Raw genomic sequence first — 19,976 nt, 5'->3', positions numbered from 1 at the left:
TACGGGCAGAGGTGCTCACAACTTTCCATGCAGTGAGGGGACAAGGCTGCAGGTAGACCTGACAGACCCAGAAGTGGCTATAGGGACAGCCCCCATAGAAACAATGAGGTGTCTGAAGGGGAAAGCCCCTAAGAAAGGAAGCCCTGTGTGTGCAGAGCCTTGGGTCAGTCTCCTCAAAAGAGATTCCATGTCCATAGGGACTGGTGGGAGCCCCTGTAGAGAGCAGGGGCTGGGGAGTAGCCTCTATAGGTGGTAGAAGCCCCTGCAGGGAGCCCCTGTCGCAACAGGGGTCAGCAGCAGGAGAACCTGGGAAAAACACCAGCAGAAAACAGCAGCTAGGAGCAGATTCCTAAAGGGAAGGAGGCAGTGTCCATAAGGATCTAACCCTGTAGAATGGGAGTGAGTTACAGCCACAGTGTCTGGGCAGCAGTACCCTACCAAGGGGAGGCAGCATGCATAAGGATCAGTGAAACCCCTACAGAAACAAGGGCCTGGAGCAGAAAACATGGCAAGTTTTCAGCTTACATCAGTATTTCTGCACTTGTAATTCATCTCCTGGAAGCTTTTATTTGAAGGATGATTAACAACTCTCGGACCAGAAAGATTAAACCACGTTCCTTCCCGTTTACTAATCTTTAAATCATCCATTTCAGAGGTGATCAGAGGAGCCATCCTGGGTACAGGTACATCCTGCACACAATCAACTTCACCAGGGCCACCTGGTCAGACCGCTGGCCACAGCACACTGAGGTGACAATCAGCCTCATCCACACCTCGCGGCACAACTAGTTGAGCCCAGTTCATGGTTAGCAACTTCGATACACGTGCAAAGAACAGTGATGATCCAAGCAAAGCCTGCAAGTCCTGCCGAGCTGTGTCCCAGACGGAGCTGTCATTTCAGCCATGCAGGAGAAGAGATTTCCACTGACGGGCTGGTGCCAGGATGACTCTCGGAGGTACCAGCACAAAGTCCTGAGCTTGCAGACTGCTCAGTTTTCGGGAGGAGGGCTGTCGTCAGGATAAAAGTATGACTTCACATGCCTGAGCAGTCGAGTAATGGGAGGTTCAATTTCCCTGTGTGTTACTATTGTTGTCACTGTAAATCCTAAAGCTGTTTCCCTCGTGTATATTTCCTGCCTGAGTGCTGGTTTTGCCTGAGGATCACTTTTATTCTCTAAGGAATAAGAGGGGAAGAAAAAAAGAAAAAAAATAAAAAAAGAGCATAGCAATGAAAACATTTTATCCTTTCATCATTGCAAACAGCAGCCACACAGGCTTCTCTTTGCTTATTATCAAGGTGTGAGAAATAGATAGCAAGGATCTGCTGACTGTATGGACAGAAAAAAGGATTCACTAGGGTAAGTTACATTGCTGCACTGGTGCTGGACTAACATCGGTACTACAGTAGCAGCAACTGCAAAGAGCCTCCATGTTATCCACATTACAGCTACCTCCATGCTACTACACCTTAATAAGGAGCAGAATGCTGAGCAAGAGCAATACAGAGCTGATAGGATGGGAAAGGAAAGGATGGGAAAGGAAAGGATGCCAAAGGAAAGGATGCCAAAGGAAAGACTATTTCACTTGGAAGGGAATGATCACCTAGTCCAACTGCCTGAGCAGTTCAGGGCTGACCAAATGTTAAAGCATGTTATTAAAGGCATTGCCCAAATAACACTGACAGACTCGGGGCATCGACCACCTCTCCAGGAAGCCTGTTCCAGAGTTCGACCACCCTCTCTATAAAGAAATGCTTCCTGATGCCCCGTCTGAACGTCCCCAGGTGCAGCTTTGAACCATTTCCACACTGCAAACAAAGCGACGAAGCACACGCTTTTCCCCTCAACGCGGGACTTCGTTTCCCTCAGGTCGAACTTCCTCGGCATGCCAGGAGCCGCTGGGCTCACACAGAGCCAGCAGGAGCGCGGCCCGGGCACCCTGCCGAGCCCTTACAAGTCAATGGCCCCAGGCAGAGCCCTCGCACCCGGCAACCACATCTCCCCGAGGCCCGGCTGGGCGGACAGCACCCGACGCTCCCGGCCTCGGCCTCGGGAACAGCCGAAACAAGGACCAGGAAGTCTCCGCTGCCGGTAGCGTCTTACCCAGGCCCACCCCAGGCGGCGACCCGGGACTCGGTGCCGAGCTCGCCCGTACCGGCCGCATCCCCGCTCTCGCCGTGGTGCATGGTGTAGTGCAGCATGCCTCCCAGTATGGTCCAGCCGCCCAATGAGTACAGCAGCGCCGCGCGCGCGTTCCACACCGCCAGCCGCAACTTACTCCCAGCCATAGCAACACCCGTGCTCACCGCTCGGGCCCTGCCGCCAATGGGGCGGAGAGCGCCGGTGCGCGCATGCGCCCGGGCTGTAAGGCGGGAGCGGTCCCAAGATGGCGGGTGGGGTGACAGGAAGATGGCGGCGGGGGGATAGGGCGGGGGACTGGCGGACCCGCAAGAGGAGATCTGCTCTCCTCCTTGTTTCCATCAGGACGCACGTACCCCAGTTAACGTTTTCACAAACAGAAAGGAGACAGGCTAAGCATACAGATGAATTGGGAGCACTAAACAGTAATGCTCTCACCCAGTTTTATTTTTAATTAATACAGGCCCTGGCTGCTAAAAAGACACCTAAGAACACGCACTGTTACAAACCAAGGTAAAGACTGTTAAAATCTGTACTGGCTAAAACATCCTTTATCTGTGATTACAGTGTATGAAAAATGTGGAGTGAATAGAGACAAAAAGAAATACAAATAAATTAATATCTAGAAGGGCCAAGTAAAAAATTCTCCCTGTATATTTGTTTCATTTAATACTTAAAAACCTTTAAAAGAGAGAAAGAAGGAAATGTAAAATGAATCGCTCCATTTCCGTTATCCACATGGTCTATGTAACGTCTGCTCTTTTGGGTTTGACCAAAGTCACGCTGCACTGGAAACTGCCAGCTTTTTGAGGTGGTCCATGAACACCTGGAGACTCACATCATCCGTCAGGATTGGAGCTCCCGATTCCTGCAGACACATAAAGAAAGAATGACTAACTGAAAGCAAATCAGATGTCAGCACTCTGAAGTAATTCCCTGCTAAATCAACCACCTTTTTCCCTGCAAAGGACAGATGGCAAGAGCTGACACTGTCCTCTAGTGCAATCCCCAAAAGAAAGTCTTTTCTTTCTAAAGCGTTAGGAATTTTGCTGCCCAAAACAAGGTAAAGAGGATATAAAAATCTAGTATTCTCAGGTAAAATACATCTATATGTATCTATATTCAAGGTACTCTCTGCAGAATGCTAAATACACTGTGACCTAAGAGTTTTAAGTCATATTTATAGGGAAAGTGTGCAGACAGATTTTTTTCATCAGGTCATCTGAAACCTGTAAGAACATACTGTACATCAAGTTAGCTGCTCACTTCAATAGCAGCCACCGCAGAAAATGCTCCTGGTCTGCCTGTGACCCACGTGTAGCTGGGATAAAGGGGTATCAAAGGGGCAAAGCACTCTTTGTGGACACCACTCTTCTCCTGCCACTGTTTACCTTGCCAGTTGCATAAAAATCTAACCTCCTAAGCTGGTTACTCAATTACCAGATCCTTTAGCACACAGAAATAACCTTGTTTCTTTGCACTGCAAAGCACTGTAAAATCTTCAGATCCAGTCAGGTTTCAGCAAAAGCTCTTAGGTAAGAACTAGAGAGCAGATGTAACCTGCTCATGGTTTGTGCCATGTAGTGAATTGGGTTGCCTGCTATGTAGACAAATCTGTAATTGTACATTATTTTATAGCATTCTAAACATGAGCAGCTCTTCCATTGCTTACCTGTCCCCATGCATAGAGGTTATTGTGGGTCTGAGAAGGGTTCACTTTAGACAAGAGGAACCGGGCCTATTAACACAAAATATCAGAGAAGTAAATGTAAGATGTACATTGACAGCACTCTCAGCTCCTCAAGACTTCTTACTGCTTTAGGTCCATGACTAGTGATGCCCCTCTGCTTTTGCAAGCAAAGGACCAATTTAACATAAGTGGGTTTTAAGTCCAGAAACAGCTCTGCTCCACAGGCAACTTGTCTCCAAGGGGCACTCACCTGGCAGGGCAGTTCTGGTTCCATGCGACCCAGGCATGTCACCAGCACTGTCCCTCACATGCCCCCACCTGCTCTTCAGCAAAGAGGTCAGTGTAGGAACAGCCTAACATGGTCACATCAAAAGCAAATCCCAAATCTTTGTTTCAGAGCATCAACCCCTGTCTCTTCACTGCTACAAACAAACCAGGCACACACAAGCACAGCACAACTGTAATTCCAGGAAGAGCAAAAATAGGAAGTATTTCATACCCGCACTTGGCATTGGAGACTAAAAGAACAGATGGTCACACTTCCTTGCAAGCTAATTGCACTCCTGTCTTGGGTAAGTTTAGATACATACCCAAAGCATTTCTTTCCCAGCTCTTTGCAGAATAAAAAGATATTTAACCTGGCTTTTGGGGGTTTTGGAGTTTTTTTTTTACATCCTCATATTCAAAAGCATATCCAGCAAGTGATTGTCTTATTAAAGGACGAAGTTGTGGTAAAAGCTCATCAGAAAATATGCAAGCTCTGTACTTCAAAGAGCTAAATTACCACTGTATTTAACTTACAGAACCATCCTTCTAAAGTAAAGCAGAAAGACAGCTATTTGCTCTATTCAACAACAGAAAGAACTCCTCAATAAACCTCCTTACCTGACTGCCCCCATGTTCCGTGTGGATGTAACGCGGCATCGGGAACCTGGTCTGCAAGATTTCCTGGGCATCATCCAGTGGGGCTTGTAATAAGTGCTTGAAGTTTTCATATTCAGGCATCTCTTGATAACCAGCTTTCTGCCACTGTGCAATAGTCTATTGACAGGACAGGGAGGGGGTATAAAACTAGTAGAGATGTCTGCAAGCCTCCCCTTTTTAACCTGCATTCTTTAAGGCAGCAGAACGCACACTTTTCACTACCTCTGGAAATGACATTATTTAGTGTCTGTCATTTGCTGAGTGTCTTGCTCTCCAACAACATGTAGAAACTCTCTAAGGTAACTCTTTGTCATTGTTGACTCAAGTGTTCAACTCCTGTTCACGTCAATCGGGTATCCGTGCACACCTCTCAAAGGGAACTAATCTCATATGGAACACAGTCAGGAGCTAATAAGAAGCTAGCTGCCACAAACTAGCATGCCCAACTTCAAGTATCCTAATAACAATAGTTAAATACGAGTGAATTAGCTCAGTTCAAAAACAAAGGGAAGAGTTAAAATGCTTCCCAGTATTTAAAAGCAAAACTTGGAAAAATCCATAACCCATTTCTTTAAGAGCAGCAGTATTTAAGTGTCAAAACCTAGTAACCAAGTATGCCACGTAGCTGAAAATCAAACTGTATCTGCATAGCAAACTGCAGCTCTCTGCCCTGCTTAGTTCCAAGCTTTTCTGACCTTTACCAGGTATGGTAAGGGACCACCTTCATTACCAAGTGTCCTGGTAATGGTTACTTGGAAGTAGGAAGAAAATTAACTCTATCCCATCAGAAAACAGGACACCAAACTAGCATGAGAACTGTATCTCAGTGCACAACGCATCCTTAGCAATTGCAGTTGGACTTTTTGTTAGGACACTGGGGAGAGAAACTGTATTAAAACCAGCAGCACACATGCAATGTCATTATGTTAGTGTGGGCTTTGCAAGCAGCTTATTTGGTACTCGCAGTGACGCTGTCTGCATGCCTGGCAGGAGCGAAGGTGTGCAAACAGAGAAAGAATGTGTTTCAACATACCTCACCAAGGTAGATAACTATCTGGAAGAAAGTATCCATCAGTAGGATTCTGTCAGGGAGAATACTGCTGCTGTCCAAAAGCACTGGCTGGGGAAAGGAAAAGTCAAAATCATAGAATCAGCCAGGTTGGAAAAGACCCTCAAGATCATCAAATCCAAATGTTCCCCTAGGGCTGCCAAGGCCACCACTAACCCATGACACTGAGGGCCTCGTCTGCACGGTGTGTGAACACTTCCAGGGACAGTGATTCCAGCACTGCCCTGGGCAGCCTATTCCAATGCCTGACTGCCCTTTGGGGAAGTAATTGTTCCCAATATCCAGCCTAAACCTCCCCTGGCGCAGCTTGAGGCCATTTTCTCTTGTCCTATCCTTTGTTCCTTGGGAGCAGAGCCCAGCCCCTCCTGGCTCCATCCTCCTTTCAGGCAGTTGCAGAGATCATTAAGGTCCCCCATGAGCTTTCTCTTCTCCAGACTAAACCCCCCCAGGTTCCTCAGTCATTCCCCATCACACTTGCACTCCAGGCCCTACACCAGCTCCGTTGCCCTTCTTTGGCCCTGCTCCAGCACCTCAATGTCTCTCTTGTAGTGAGGGGCCCAGAACTGAACACAGGATTCAAGGTGCAGCCTCACCAGTGCTCAGTACAGGGGTATCATCACTCCCCTGGCCCTGCTGGCCACGCTATTGCTGATACAGGCCAGGAAGCTGTTGGTCTTGGCTGTGGGGGCACACTGGAGGTGCCACTAAGCCCTCAGAACTATATTAACCCTCACAGTTGGCCAAACAGCTTGCTTGGTCCAGCCTGTATAGACATAACTCCACCAAGGCTACTCAGTCCATGCAAACACCTTGCAGATCGCAGTCAGCCTCCTGGAGCATATCCGCATGGAGCAATGAGTTATCAGCTGCTGTCTGAAGTGCAGGATGCAAGAGAGCAATTCCTATGGCTACCCATGTTTAATTTCAAATTATCTTGAACAAAAGTGTCTCAAAAATAAGAAGAAATAACGTGTGACCTCTGACAAATGCTGCCAAGGGAGCTTCATATTACTTCAGCAGCTCCTGCATTTCTTTCCCACCAGACACATTCCTTCCAATGTGTCTGATGGGAAAGCTGCCAGCTTAAGGGAATCCTTGTCTGTTCACTGAATAGTTAAACAACTGAAAACAAGCAGCTGGTGAAAGATTATGATCTGGAAGGGCTGAGGCTTGCTGACTTACAAAGTGGACGTGGCAGCCTCTGGTAGAGAAGCAAAAGTGTGTGGAAACAGACTAAAACATTCAGTGGATGTTGGGGGGCAGGAGCAGGTTTGGGGTTTTTTTGTGTGTTTTGGGATATTAATTTAATCCAAGCTGTAAGCTTACTGAAAACACAACTCATATTCCACATTGCCCCATCCCATCCTTTAATAATGACCTCGATTAAAAAACATATAAGGGCCTTTTTACTGAAATACTGTTACTTGACTGAATACTCATTACTTTGGATTGATGCACTTCTTCCTGTTAAACAGGGACTCACCTCAGGAGGGCCATGGAAAGAATAAGCATAAAGGATGGGCTGGATCATAATGAGAGACTGGGTCAGATCTTGCCTAGCAAAGTGGTGACGGTAGTAAGAAGATTCATCTGGGCTGTTATTGAAGACCTGCAGGAATGGGGAGCGTCGCAGATGGAACATGAACTGCACCAGAAAAATGAGTGAGAGGAGACATTTCAGCAAGTTGTCAAAACGTCTGCACCCAAGTCCAGTCTTCCTGAACTGCAAAGCCCCTTATTAACTCCTCACAGTTCTTTCCTTATCAGTCATTTGTAGCACTGAACTGCAGGAGCACCAAATTAAAAACGCATCTGTGCCTCCCATCTTGAAGTTGATAAATGATACAAGATCTTTTATCATCACTCCCACCCACCCTGGCATCCTTTTCCCATACTGTGGGAAGTGACATTCTTACCTGGGGATACAAAGAAAAGGATTCTGACAATCTGAAGGAGTTGGGATCATCTTTGTTATATTGTCCAAATTTCTGGCACTGTTGGAAGCAAAATGGATACTTTGGTTATTTCTATTTTTTTATTTTATTTCCTTTTTAGAATTTACACTTTTTTTTATGGGTGTTCTTTTGGTTCTTCATAAACAGAGCAACCAAGGCATGAACATGACAACAGCAAGTAAGATAAAATTTACAGCCTCTTTAAGTCAGTGGTTTCTGTGTCTTCCTGGAACAAGAATGATGATTTGATCTATTTATCTATTTACATATATTAAATGGAGATTTGAAATTATCTAAGAATGAAAGAAATAGTACTTCTAGTACTACCCATTTCTGTTCTTCCATTACATCAGGCATACTATCTCATACCTAAGCTGCTTTGTACACTATGAAACACTTCTGCAGCAACTCTACTTCCTTCTAGAGCCGCAGCAGCTGCATTTCACCAACTGCTTCACTGGAAATAAACAGCATCAAATGGTTTGAGGACTTTAACTATACATGACTCCATAATCATTTCAGCATGCATCATGCCCATGTGCATTTTGACACTCAAATCTTTATTTGATACTGGCCCTGGTTTTTTTTAGTATCTGATCTGTTAGTATCAACTCCACGTGGGTGTTTGGACAAGGCCAGAACTAATTTAGGCAATCAGGCTTGTGCAATTCAAAGCAAAAGACAGTATGAAGCTGCAGAAGTAATTACTACCCTGAACTTGGCACCACTGAACCCACACCTGAATGCTCTGTCCAGTTTTGGGCTCCCCAGTGCAAGACAGACATGGATACAATGGAGTGAGTTTAGCAGAGGCCACCAAGCTGGTCAGGGGCTGTAGTACCTCATGCAGAAAGAGAGGCTGAAGAAGGTGGGTTTGGTCAGCCTGGTGAAGAATGGGATTAGGGAGTCATGTTGCTGACTGGTAGCTGGAGAAGTGGAAATTCTGATGGGGCAAAGGGAGGGGATGGGAATCACAGTGATCAAACACTGGAACAGGTTGTCAAGAGAAACAAGGGATCTTCAAAACTCAGCTGAACAAGAGCTGGAGCAACCTGTTCTAACATCAAAGCTGGCCCTACTCTGAGCAGATGGATTGAACCAGAGACATCTGGAGGTTCCTTCCCACCTGCAGTATTCTGTGTTTCATTCACTGTCACTTCTGTAATCTCACTTTAACCCTTTCAGCACGATGGGATGCTTACCTACTCCATCCCAAATTCACTGATCATACTGGCTACTGAGCTATTGTGTACTGCAACTGTATGACCATAATCAGAGCACAAAAGAAGCAAGTCAATCTGAAAGGAGAATCGTGTTCTCGTTTCCAGAGACCATTTTTACTAGAATCGAGAATGCACCCAACTGCAGTCTTTGGGTCTTACCAGTCTGATCAGCTGTCTGTCCAGCCACCGCAGAACATCGGGTCCCTCCTCAGATTCAGCTCTGTACACTCCCAGTCGTGCCATCAGCACAGCGGCTGCTTCTTGGTCAAACGCAGCTTCTATGTGCTGGAGCTGACTCTGTGCATCTGCCCAACTATAGGGTTAGTGAAGGGTTAGTGCCACATGCATTCACCTTCAGCAAAACTCAAACCAGATTCAACCTCCCGGTGCCAAACACTCCATGGCCAATGCATGCAACAAAAAGCTAGACAAATTCCAGCACAAACTGCACGTTAAGTTTCTGCCATTCTGCCAAAGGACTGACAGGAGACACTCACTTTCTGGCTATGGTGGTGACACGAATGCGTTTCTGCGTACTGGAGTGCTGATATTGAGTGACAAACTGCACTGCCCCTCGGCCTCCCTGAGGTATCGGTGCGTTGTGCTGCAAATAAAACAAGGTAAGCCTTCAAAACAGGGAGGCTTTTCCGTAACAGTAAACTACAGAGAACTGCACTGCAGGGAATCATTTGAGCAGTCACAAAGTACAAGGAAGAGATGGACCAGAGAAGAGAGATCCATCTATTAGCATTGTGTTTTCCAGCAGCCCTTAGAATCAAGGGGTGTTGGGCCCATTTAATATTGGGTGTGACACTGACTCAGCTTCTCCCTTAAAGGATGGCAGCCACTCGTCACCTCTATAGCAACGAACTTAAGAATGGCAGTAGAAGGTCTAAGCAAAGGTGCTGTGAGACTACCATCCTATTCCAAAGAGTAACAAATTCACACAGCAGAGAAGACAGAGGCAAGATGTGGAACAGAATTCCTTTTGGGTAGCTTTCCTAGCTTCTAGCTGCCATATGCTCAGAAGCTTCTCCAGCCAAAAGTTACTTCTGAGCCATCAAGTTATTACAGCTTGGAGGACCAAGTCTCCATTGCTATTTAAAAGTATAATTTCATTCTCCCAGCACCTACTGGCAAAAAAAGACAATTTTTTCTTTGTTAAATAAATACCATAGGAAGAAGACAAGGAAAGAATTCAGGTTTTTACAGAACAAAAAAAAATAGACAATTTATGCATATGAAAACAACTTCGGAGACTGTTTCTTTAGCACAAAACACCTGGTTGCTTTGCAGCCACCCATCTGCCACACAGGGGATGTCATTGCACTTTCTGGCCCTGAAACAAACAGTTTGGTGTGTGAAAAAAAAAAGACCAAAAACCTAGAGGACTGACCTGATTTACCACCTCAAAGTAAATGGCCAGAGTTGTGCTGGGATCCAGGCTACAAATTTTCCATTGAGAGGTTCCTCCAATTCCAAGCTCCTGCACAGGATCAAAAGTAAAGTAGCATTTTTACCTCTAGCAGCAGGTAAGGGAAGCTTATGTCATACTTTGAGCAGAGGTACAAGTAATAAGCAGGCATTCTGGATCTGTTATCTTTGGGGTGTGAATGAAGTTACTGAAGGCCACAGTTAAAAGAAAGCCTTATGGGGCACAAATTCCATCTAGGGAAGACTGTCTATTCCTAGGGATGTTTCCAAATTGTTCTTCTCCTTGAGAACTCTGACATTCTAGCTGAGCTGTAGGTCTAGACAGACTTTGCACTGTTCATTCACGTCTTTGTTAAAGGCTTTTCCATGTCAGAAACTTACACTTTCAGAGACACACGGCCCTTTAGCATTCAGGGATATGCATGGTCCAATAGCTCCTGCAATTTTCAGCTCCCTAGAGGTCTGGAACAAAGTAAATAAAAGTTGTTTGGTTTGGGTTTTTAAAATCACCAGCACTTTTCTTTCCCAATTAATGTCATCCAGTGAAACTAATCACCTTTACATCCAAACATGCACCAAAAGCCATCCGAAATTCCCCGTTGAATCCTTTGTTAAATACCCGCTGGAAGGTCTGCTTGAACAGGGAAGTATTGAAGGAGTCTCCCATCACCATATGTCCTCTGGGAAAGAAAAAACAATACGTAAAGGAACTGAAGCAACTGGGAACTGGAAGTAAATCACAAAGAATATGTCTCTCCAGCTCTTATGCATGCAAACACATGCAGTCCTGTTTTAAAGCATGCCTTTCATAGGTAGAATTCACATCAGGGAGTGCAGATTCATGGATGCCTCCTCCAAAGCCAGACGTGTTAATGCTCCATCTTGGCCAGCTTGCTTCCTCAACTACATTTCTTGCCCATCCCTTTAGCTGTCTTAAAAATGCTCATGTTTCACCAGTTAGAAATACTTCAACTGAGGAAAGAGCTTCACTCAGGCTGCTTTCCTGGATCAGGGCTGGAACCAGCCACATTACAGACAGGATGCCTGCAGGTGCATGGGTCTGTGTTGTGCCTTCCCATGGTGCCTTGGTAACCCCAGGCCTGATCAGATGGAGCTTAGGAACACAACCAACAGGTCAAACCATCTGCTGCTTACTGCACACTACAAGATTACTTGCAAATACCTTGCTCAAACCCTCCTTTGACTCTCTAGACATAATGACTGATAAGACATGCTGAGTACCCAAAAGGCCTGGTTTAGCACACAGCCATCCTCAGAGAGGTCATAACTGGTTTCAGTGATACAGAACACAAGACATGTACCCCTTAGAGATGTCACTTAAAACTAGACCCGGGGAAGCCAAGAATCCCTGGAGAAAGCACAAGTGAGCTGTTAAGTGGAGAGAATTTGGCCCAGACAAAGAAAGCTTCTACCCACAGTGCCTGATAGTCTGCTCTTCTGCTGGCACTTCAGTCATGCACACATCACAAAGCATGGCAGATCTATCCCATAAATTCTGGAAAGGATACTTGCTATCTCCCAAGGAGGCAGGAAGCATTTGCAAAGGACATGTCACACCATGCTTTAGAATACCTTTCTCAAAGCAGGACATGGAGTTTTCTACCAGCAGTGCTAATTCACATGCTGTTTTGAGACTTCAGAAATGAGGACTTGGGATCAGGTGAGGTTTGCCATAAAACTCCTGGCAAATTCAAACCACAATTTAGAAAAGACTGGTAAAAATCTCACCTTTTTGCAAACTTAACTGCTTTCTGAACTGTTGGCCCCCTCCAAAACAACAACAAAATAAAGCACAGGTGCCACCTTTGTGCTCTCCTGTTGTGAACATACCCAGTGAGGTTTGCACAACACTTCATCTCCAGCAGTCCAGTCTGATCCAAGGCACAGGCATAGATGTCAACACAATGCCCATTGGCTGCAGCGCGATTAGCCAGGGTCTCGTAGTGCTGGGGAAACACACATGGTGGTCAGGATGCTGCAATGAGCAGTTTTAATACTGCTCTCCAGCTGAGGCTAGCCCATGAAACACAAGGTTCAAATGATGTGATTACCAGCGCTCTGGTAGCTAAACAGTTCTGCTCTTACTGCTGGAGCACACTTCTCCCTCCAAAGATGTTTGTGCTCGGATGAGCTTGAGTAGCATGTCAGAGGTGCCATACTGCTTTCTGTAAGCTGACAGGCATGTTCATGTCTGACATTTTTACCATTTTAACTGGGTTTTTCTCATAGAATCCCAGACTGGTTTGGGTTGGAAGGGACCTTAAAGCTCATCCTGTTCCAACCCCCTGCCACAGACAGGGACACCTTCCACTAGACCAGGTTGCTCCAAGCCCCGTCCAACCTGGCCTTGAACACTGCCAGCAATGGGGCAGCCACAGCTTCTCTGTGCAACCTCTGCCAGGGCCTCAGCAAGGATTTTTTCCTAGTATGTGATCTAAATCTCCCCTCTGTCAGTTTAAAGCCATTGCCCCTTGTCCTGTCATTACCTGCCCTTGTAAAAAGTCCCTCTCCAGATTTCTTGCAGGCCTCCTTTAGGTATCGGAAGTCATAGGTCAAGAAGACAAAGGATGCTTATAGGAAGGGACCAATTCTTGGAAAACAGCTTTTCTCCTCCCCAGAAAGAGATACAATGATGTTGATGAACAAACTCTCCACCCACCATCAGCTAAGAAACCATACTGCAATACTTCTTTCTCTGAGAAGGCACAAGACTGTACTGGAGAGGTAACTGGAAGGAAGTGGTTTTTACCCTTCCCTTGACCACTCTCATAATTTAACATACACAAAAGGCCAGGCACTTCCAAGGACAACTGTGCCGATATCTGGACATACAGTTCCCACATCCAGAGAATGGAATATGTCTGTTCCGTAGGGAAGGACACTGAGCAGCTCTCAAAACAGCAGTGTAGGTTTGTGTTATGTACTTTCCCCTCATTTAGTGTTCTGACACAACATTCAGGTTTTGGTTTTAAACATTCCCAGCAGGCACCAGCACCTACTTTGGTGGCCTTCTTCATGAACCTTGCATTGTCCTTCTCTATGTCATGCCAAGAACGGATGGGTGTTTTCAGCTCATCTCCTACCACCATGCCTGGTCCTTGTGTTGGTGGCCCACCTGTAAACAGCATTATTCTGGCCCCTGTGTTTGGAAATGTGCCCTAAAATAAAAATAGAGACTTATGTTAAGGGGGAAGAGGAGGGAAAATATTATTAAATAGCAACCAATGCTTTAGGGACCTGTCTCTGCTACAGCCCACCTTGATAAATAGCAATGCATTTCCTGACAGTCACAGCATTCTCACGTCTAGACTCAAGCTACGTCAAGCTTCATGTCTTTGTAACAGGAAACAAGCAGTTTCTGTTCTTTTTACTTACATCTTAGATGATGGTCAGATAAAACCAGTGCATCCTATCACCTCCACATGGTGACACACACAAGAATCAGAGACCTTGAAACACCTGCATTATTTTATCATTTAAATGGAAACCCCCAGCCCACATGTCAAATGTCCTAGAGACAAACTGCACCTCTACAGCCAATGTACCTGGGCCAGCTTGGTTTGGCTGGACTGACACCTGCACACCTCTCAGCAAAGACTGATAGGTGCTTACTTTGACTGCCTCATCTCAAGCAGCAGCATGAAGAAAAGTACCTCCAGTAAACCAACTGCAATTGAAAGAGCCACTCCAGTGGAACGTAAAGGCCTCTTTCCCTGGGTCACTGGCCATGGATCCCTTTGCAGTTCTCCAAGCAGATCTGTTAAATTCATGTCAACCTTATGTACTGGCTGCAAAAACCTGCAAAAACCCAAATAAAATGTTTTCCTGCTTAGAAATTTAGAGAAGAAAGTGCCTCTCTGTTCCTGGCACACTTAAATTGCACTGAATTATCAGAAGTAAAAAGTCACGTGGCATGTGCCCTTCTTACATCCACACTTCCCAAGGCCTTTGCAAAAGACAAGAATTGATCAAAGCAAGACATCAGGAACTGAAAACAAGCCAAAGTCACATCAAGCATAGGAAAGAACTGCAGTGGTGGTTTAGTCTACCAAAATGCAAAAAGCTGCCACTGAAAGATAGAAGCTGATAAAGAAAGAAACTGTATTCAGCAGAGGCAGATACAGCTTTACAGCTCAGGGATCACTTTTGCCTGTCAATCAAGTTTTGGACTTTGCTGGGCCAAGGGTAGGAGGTAGTATGCAGGATTGTTAAGACATGCCCCACCACTGGCTGTTCAATCAAAAAGACAAGCCCCTGCTCTAAACAACTCCTGAGCAATGTGCTTTCCAAAGACAGCTACTCTGTTTTTCAATAGAAACCTAGACTGAATGCCAATTGTATTCTTGCAACTGCAAACCCAAGACACTACAGTAAGTCTGATACACTGTCAGCAGCTTCAGTAAATCCCATCCATACCTGTCACCTGAAATAGAGAGATAGCTGTGAAAAGAGAATGCTATTTAAATCTTCTTACAAAGATTATTCTTGGGAAACCCAGGTTTATAAGCATGACTCCGAAGGAACATAAAGCACCTGCCCTGCTTTTCTGCTGTGCTGGTGCAGCTTACCTGCTTGAAATAACAGGTTGCTCTGGAGTCTGAAGAGGTCTTCCCTGTTGAATGGGCACAGCTGGCCTTGAAAGCCCAAGCATATCCTGGAGAATAGTGAAGAGGAGGCAGGGATGTACTATTTAAAAACTAAACATTATTTGCTGTCAAACCCTGAGGCTGCAATATTGTAACATTAAATACATTAAAAATCTGTACAATTATTAATCTTTGTACTCCCATTAGGAATGGATCAGTGAGCCCATATGTGAGATACACAAACTGTATTTTGGACAAGCTTCAACCAAAGGCAAGAAGAAAGGAGAGGAGCCCAGTGCTCGAAAGACCAGCAGTGGTGCCAGCAGAGCCAACAGGAGCAAGTCACTGGCCTAAGACATGGCAGAACATACCTGTATTTGCTTAGCTGTCAGGTCCTTTGTGCCCCTAAACACGTAGCTCTTGGAAATCCCTTCACAGCTCAGCTCATGAACCTGGATCATTCTGCCAAAAGTGATAAGCCCTACCAGAGCATCAGAAGGCAGCAGGCTCAAGGACATCTGGAGGGACTCCTTCAGTGCCTGCAAGTCCTCTTCTTCCAAACACGTGTCGACAACATACAGGAAGATCAATGGTGTCTGTGGACCTCGCTGATGTGGAAAGAGATGCATTTACTGCGTGTGTACATATGCCAGGTGACACTTCATAATGCCTCCAGCCAATGAATAAAATCAGCCCTACCTTAAGCACGTTGCAGAAATGTTATTTATTTGCATTATCTTAAGGAAATACAATACACATAATCTGTCACAAATAAGACAGTTCTGGGGGGTTTCAAACTTGCCTGTGATTCACTTACCTGCACGATATATTCGATTGTTGAAAACTGAGGCATAAGCTCTGCTGGTTGATTGACTTCAGATATGCCTGCATATGCTGGAGGGAACTGAAAAAGAGAACAAAAAATCAGGACAAGGAAGTTGCAGGACAGAAATGTAGGCCCTCCTCTGCCGTCCAGAGGCTGCCCTGCTCATGATGTGGTTACTCAACTCTTTATTTACTGCCACTGCATCAACCTGATTAACTCATGACAAGAGACCCACAGTGCTGTTTTCCAAAGCACAGACAAGTTCCCAGCAGTATGGACAGCTGCTCAACCCAGTGTAAATAAAAGGTGGGACTAAACCAGCGACTGTGTGTCAGCTGGAATTCACTTAGCCACATGACAGTTCTGATAGCAAAAGTCTACTCAAATCTAATGATTTTCATACTCGACAAGAACAGTAAGCGTCAAGTGCAAAAACCACACTGGGAACACATGGGATATAGTGTGGAACACATGGGACATAGTGTGGAACACATGGGACATGGGACAAAGATAGCATTATTATCTCCTTCCTAAGCTCTGCATGCTGGCAAAACTGAACTCAAGCCAGACAAGATGTCAGGTAATACAGACCCATTAGCAAGTACTCTTTCTGGGTTCATCAGGAGAAAAAGGCCAAGGGGAGGAATCTAGAAAAGTGGAATTTATGCTGAATATCCTTTGCCAGGGATGTTCAATAAAATTGTTCACTGAAAAGCAGAAAGGGCTGATGCTTTTTCCAACTTACCTGATTTCTCTGAAAACAGAAGTTACAAGCCCAGAGCTTGGCCCGATAGTCAACCTGGCTGCAAGGGAAAGATGAAGCATTAGTATAACCACAGGACCGATTCTACAGCACAGCTTCACAATTGTCCATGCTGGTTCACAGCCCTGAGGAAGAAACAGAATACCATACACTCAACTTGAATGACAAGAGGTTTAGGGATTCAGACTCCTGTTCTATTGCCAGAAAGTCCATCAGCTCACCCAGCCCTGCAATTCCAGGCTTGTCAGCATGAGAGACCACGGACAGCTCTCTGGAGCATAGGTTGGGCAGACAAAGACTCAGGTCTAATCGTTCTTTCGCCACACTTGGACTTACCTCAGTCATCTTATTGTTTGTACAGCTGTGGCACACAAGTACTCCAGTCACAGAGCAGCAGGAGCCACTCACCCACATCCTGCACAAACACTGAACAAATAGGCTGTTCCCTGCCCCAAAGAGTTTACTTAGCTCATTAGAACATCCTGGAAAATGCAGTAAAGCCTGGCCATACTCTTGATTTATGGGCTTGATCTCTTTTTGCTTCTTCTTACTGGCCTTCCCTGCTTTTTCTCAGCCCAGCACTAATCTCTGAGTATGTACGACGATCACATGATTTTGGGACCAAGACTGTTCCTCTTGAATTGTCAGCAAAACTTCAAAGACAACTGTGATGCTCATAGGGGAGCTGACCTACAAGCAGCAGGAAACCAACTGAACATCACAGTACAGAGAACAATATCAGTATAATCAGCATCTTTAAGTTTCATCATTCATCACAAACTCCTTGGCCATTTTCATATCATCTCTGCCTTAATAGCCTCCCCAAAGGCACTCCTCTCTCCTCTGGATCTGGCAGCTCTAGTAACAGGCTGGCATTCAACAGCAAGCATGCATGGAGTTTAGGGATGTGGAACTGCTTGAGTGAGCCCAGAGGAGGCCACAGAGATGCTCCAAGGGCTGGAGCAGCTCTGCTCTGGAGACAGGCTGAGAGAACTGGGCTGAGTCAGCCTGGAGAAGAGAAGGCTCCGTGGACACCTTAGAGCAGCTTCCAGTGCCTAAAGGGGTGACAAGAAATCTGGAGAGGAGCTTTTGATAAAGGCAGGTAGTGACAGGACAAAGTGGTTTTAAGTTGACAGAGGGGAGATTGAGATGAGACATCAGGAAGAAATTCTTCCCTGTGAGGGTGCTGAGGCCCTGGCACAGGGTGCCCAGAGAAGCTGTGGCTGCCCCATCCCTGGCAGTGTTCAAGGCCAGGTTGGACAGGGCTCGGAGCAACCTGGTCTAGTGGAAGGTGTCCCTGCCTGTGGCAGGGGGTTGGAACTGGATGAGCTTTAAGGTCCCTTCCAACCCAAACCAGTCTGGGATTCTATCATTGGATGACTTCAACAAACCCACGGCATCTAACTGAAAGAGGCCACCAAGCACTAGGCAGAGAAAAAGAGGAATAAGGAAGGAGCAAAGCTCAGATAAAAACTAGGTACTATCCTTCCTCTATCAACATCCCCAGCCAAGAAGTTCATACCAGAGTGGGTTGAGCACTGCTTTGCAAGTCGGCCTGCTACAAAGCACCGGCTCATACTGCGCAGGAGGTAGGTCAGGACGCTCCTTCAGCGGGGTCAGAAGGCAGGCCAGGGGCACAACCATCCTCGTGGCCTCCAGCCTGCTGGAGGGCCACACGTTCCAGCTGAAACGCACGCCATCACGCTCCTCATTTTGCTGGATGAACTCCAGGTACGTCGCCATGGGACTGCAGAAGTTCTGAAAGGACATAAGCAACATGCTGAATGTAGACACAAGACATTGCAGGACAAAGCCAATACATTATGATGAGTTAATCCCATTATCAAATGGACAATGTGATTGTATTAACCTCTTCTGTCTGGTGCTTTCCAGACATTCCAGGCAATTAAAACACCACCAAATCCAAAGAAGAAACACGGCAATCATGAACTCTAGGCTAGATGTGAGGGGTTTTTCCCTTATGATCCACATTTAACATCCCACTCAGTACCCACTCAGCCTCATACTGTCCTCGAGGCAGTCCTGCCTGACTCAGGTAAGGGTAAAACAGGTTTCCAACATAACCTGAAGCCTTCAGCTGAAACCTTGGCGGGGGAATGAAGGCCAAAGCACTCATCACAAATGTCACCGGGCTGCCAGCCTGACCTGCTTACAGATGGAAAGGAGCACACCACAAAAAGGTCAAAAAAGACCTTCAGACTCACTCCAACAGCTCCACGTCCCTCTTGTGTTGCTGTCCCCAGAGCTGGATGCAGTGTTCCAGGTGGGATAGAGGACAGACCCTTCCAAAGCCTCAGCAGATGAGTGGCGGTAGTATTCCAGCATCCACACGGGATCTACTACAGGGCACACTGCTAACCCCTGCTCCTTCCTCGCGGTGATACAGGGAACACAGCAGATCACCCAGCCTCAGCTCGGCACAGCTATAGGGGACACCGCGGATCGCCAGCAAAGCCACAGGAACCACCTCCGACCCCGACGGCAATTCCATGGGGAAAAGCCCTAACCCCCTCCACTGCTGAACACCACCGGAGACACCACCGACCCCTCCAGCCTCTCCCATAGGATACACCACTGAATGCCCCCAGCACCTCCCATATGGGACACCACTGACTCCCCAGCCCCTATAGGGCACGCACTGACACACCCCACAGGCCTCCTACAGGGGACAGACCGGACCCCCCGTCCCCACAGCGCCCACCTGCCCGCTCCGCGCCGCTCCCTGCCGCCGCTGTCTCCCGGCAGGCCCCGCGCACCCGGCAAGGCCAGCTCAGCGGTACGGCGTGCCCGTAGGCAAGATGGCGGCACAGGCACGCCCCGCCCGGCCCCGGCGAGGCTCCGCCGACATCTTGGCTACGGGCACGCTGCTCGCCGGTCTGAAGGAGGGGAAGAGACGCGACCCTATCGTACATGGCGAGGCAGCGGCGTCGGGCCGCCATCTTCACTAAGGGTGCCAGGTGCAGTGTTGGAATGGAGACAAACGGTGTGCCCCTACTAAAGATGGCGGGGGAGGCGTCGCCTTCCTGCGCTGGCGGCCCGATGGGTGAGGGGTGCAGCTCTTCTGTCAGTGTGCTCGGCAGCTTTAGGGGGTGCTGTCGTGGTCGTGACAGCTTTACCCTCACGGCCGGGTTGAGGCCACAGGGGTTCATCACTCATCATAGAGGAAAACCACCTATGCTTAAAAGCTATATAATATTCACATTACTACTATTGTTAGTGTCGTCAGACCCAGGACTTGCTCTCCAAGCGCTACCAGTAAGAGGCAAAGCAAATCTGCTCCTCTGCAGTTGCTTGCTTATCCTTCATTTTACAGATTCCTCACATCG

The 19,976-nt window shown here is 46.8% G+C and overlaps 1 protein-coding gene across 1 annotated transcript; it reads right to left on the bottom strand.

Moving 5' to 3' along the window:
- Positions 1-2,573: 2,573 nt before the first annotated feature.
- Positions 2,574-19,506, bottom strand: SEC23B (SEC23 homolog B, COPII coat complex component). Its single transcript, XM_057403104.1, has 20 exons — positions 19,352-19,506; positions 18,152-18,387; positions 16,612-16,669; positions 15,858-15,944; positions 15,412-15,648; positions 15,023-15,108; positions 14,108-14,252; positions 13,454-13,612; positions 12,285-12,400; positions 10,990-11,113; positions 10,815-10,895; positions 10,396-10,485; positions 9,497-9,603; positions 9,159-9,312; positions 7,738-7,815; positions 7,305-7,466; positions 5,786-5,872; positions 4,714-4,869; positions 3,811-3,876; positions 2,574-3,006 (listed from the first exon to the last, which is right to left on the bottom strand). Exons 2-20 carry the CDS (start codon positions 18,370-18,372, stop codon positions 2,917-2,919), a joined length of 2,304 nt encoding a protein of 767 aa, XP_057259087.1. The 5' UTR covers positions 18,373-18,387; positions 19,352-19,506; the 3' UTR covers positions 2,574-2,916.
- Between the last annotated feature and the right edge of the window lie 470 nt (positions 19,507-19,976).

This window comes from Pezoporus wallicus, unplaced genomic scaffold (assembly GCF_028554395.1).
Source record: "Pezoporus wallicus isolate ANWC-B61680 ecotype Strahan unplaced genomic scaffold, APGP_CSIRO_Pwel_v1 contig_7553, whole genome shotgun sequence".
NCBI lineage: Eukaryota > Metazoa > Chordata > Aves > Psittaciformes > Psittacidae > Pezoporus > Pezoporus wallicus.
The sequence above is the reverse complement of the archived record's forward strand: the minus strand, read 5'-3'. Positions and strand labels throughout refer to the sequence as shown.

Bases quoted from the DNA above. Each gene is read 5' to 3' on its own strand.
- SEC23B (XM_057403104.1), bottom strand. From the start codon at position 18,372: ATGGCGACGTACCTGGAGTTCATCCAGCAAAATGAGGAGCGTGATGGC. The intron at 14,253-15,022 runs GTAAGCTGCACC...GGGTTTTTGCAG, and splicing joins CAACCTGTTATTTCAAGCAG to GTTTTTGCAGCCAGTACATA. The intron at 9,604-10,395 runs GTCAGTCCTCTA...TTTTATTTGCAG, and splicing joins ACTTTGAGGTGGTAAATCAG to CACAACGCACCGATACCTCA.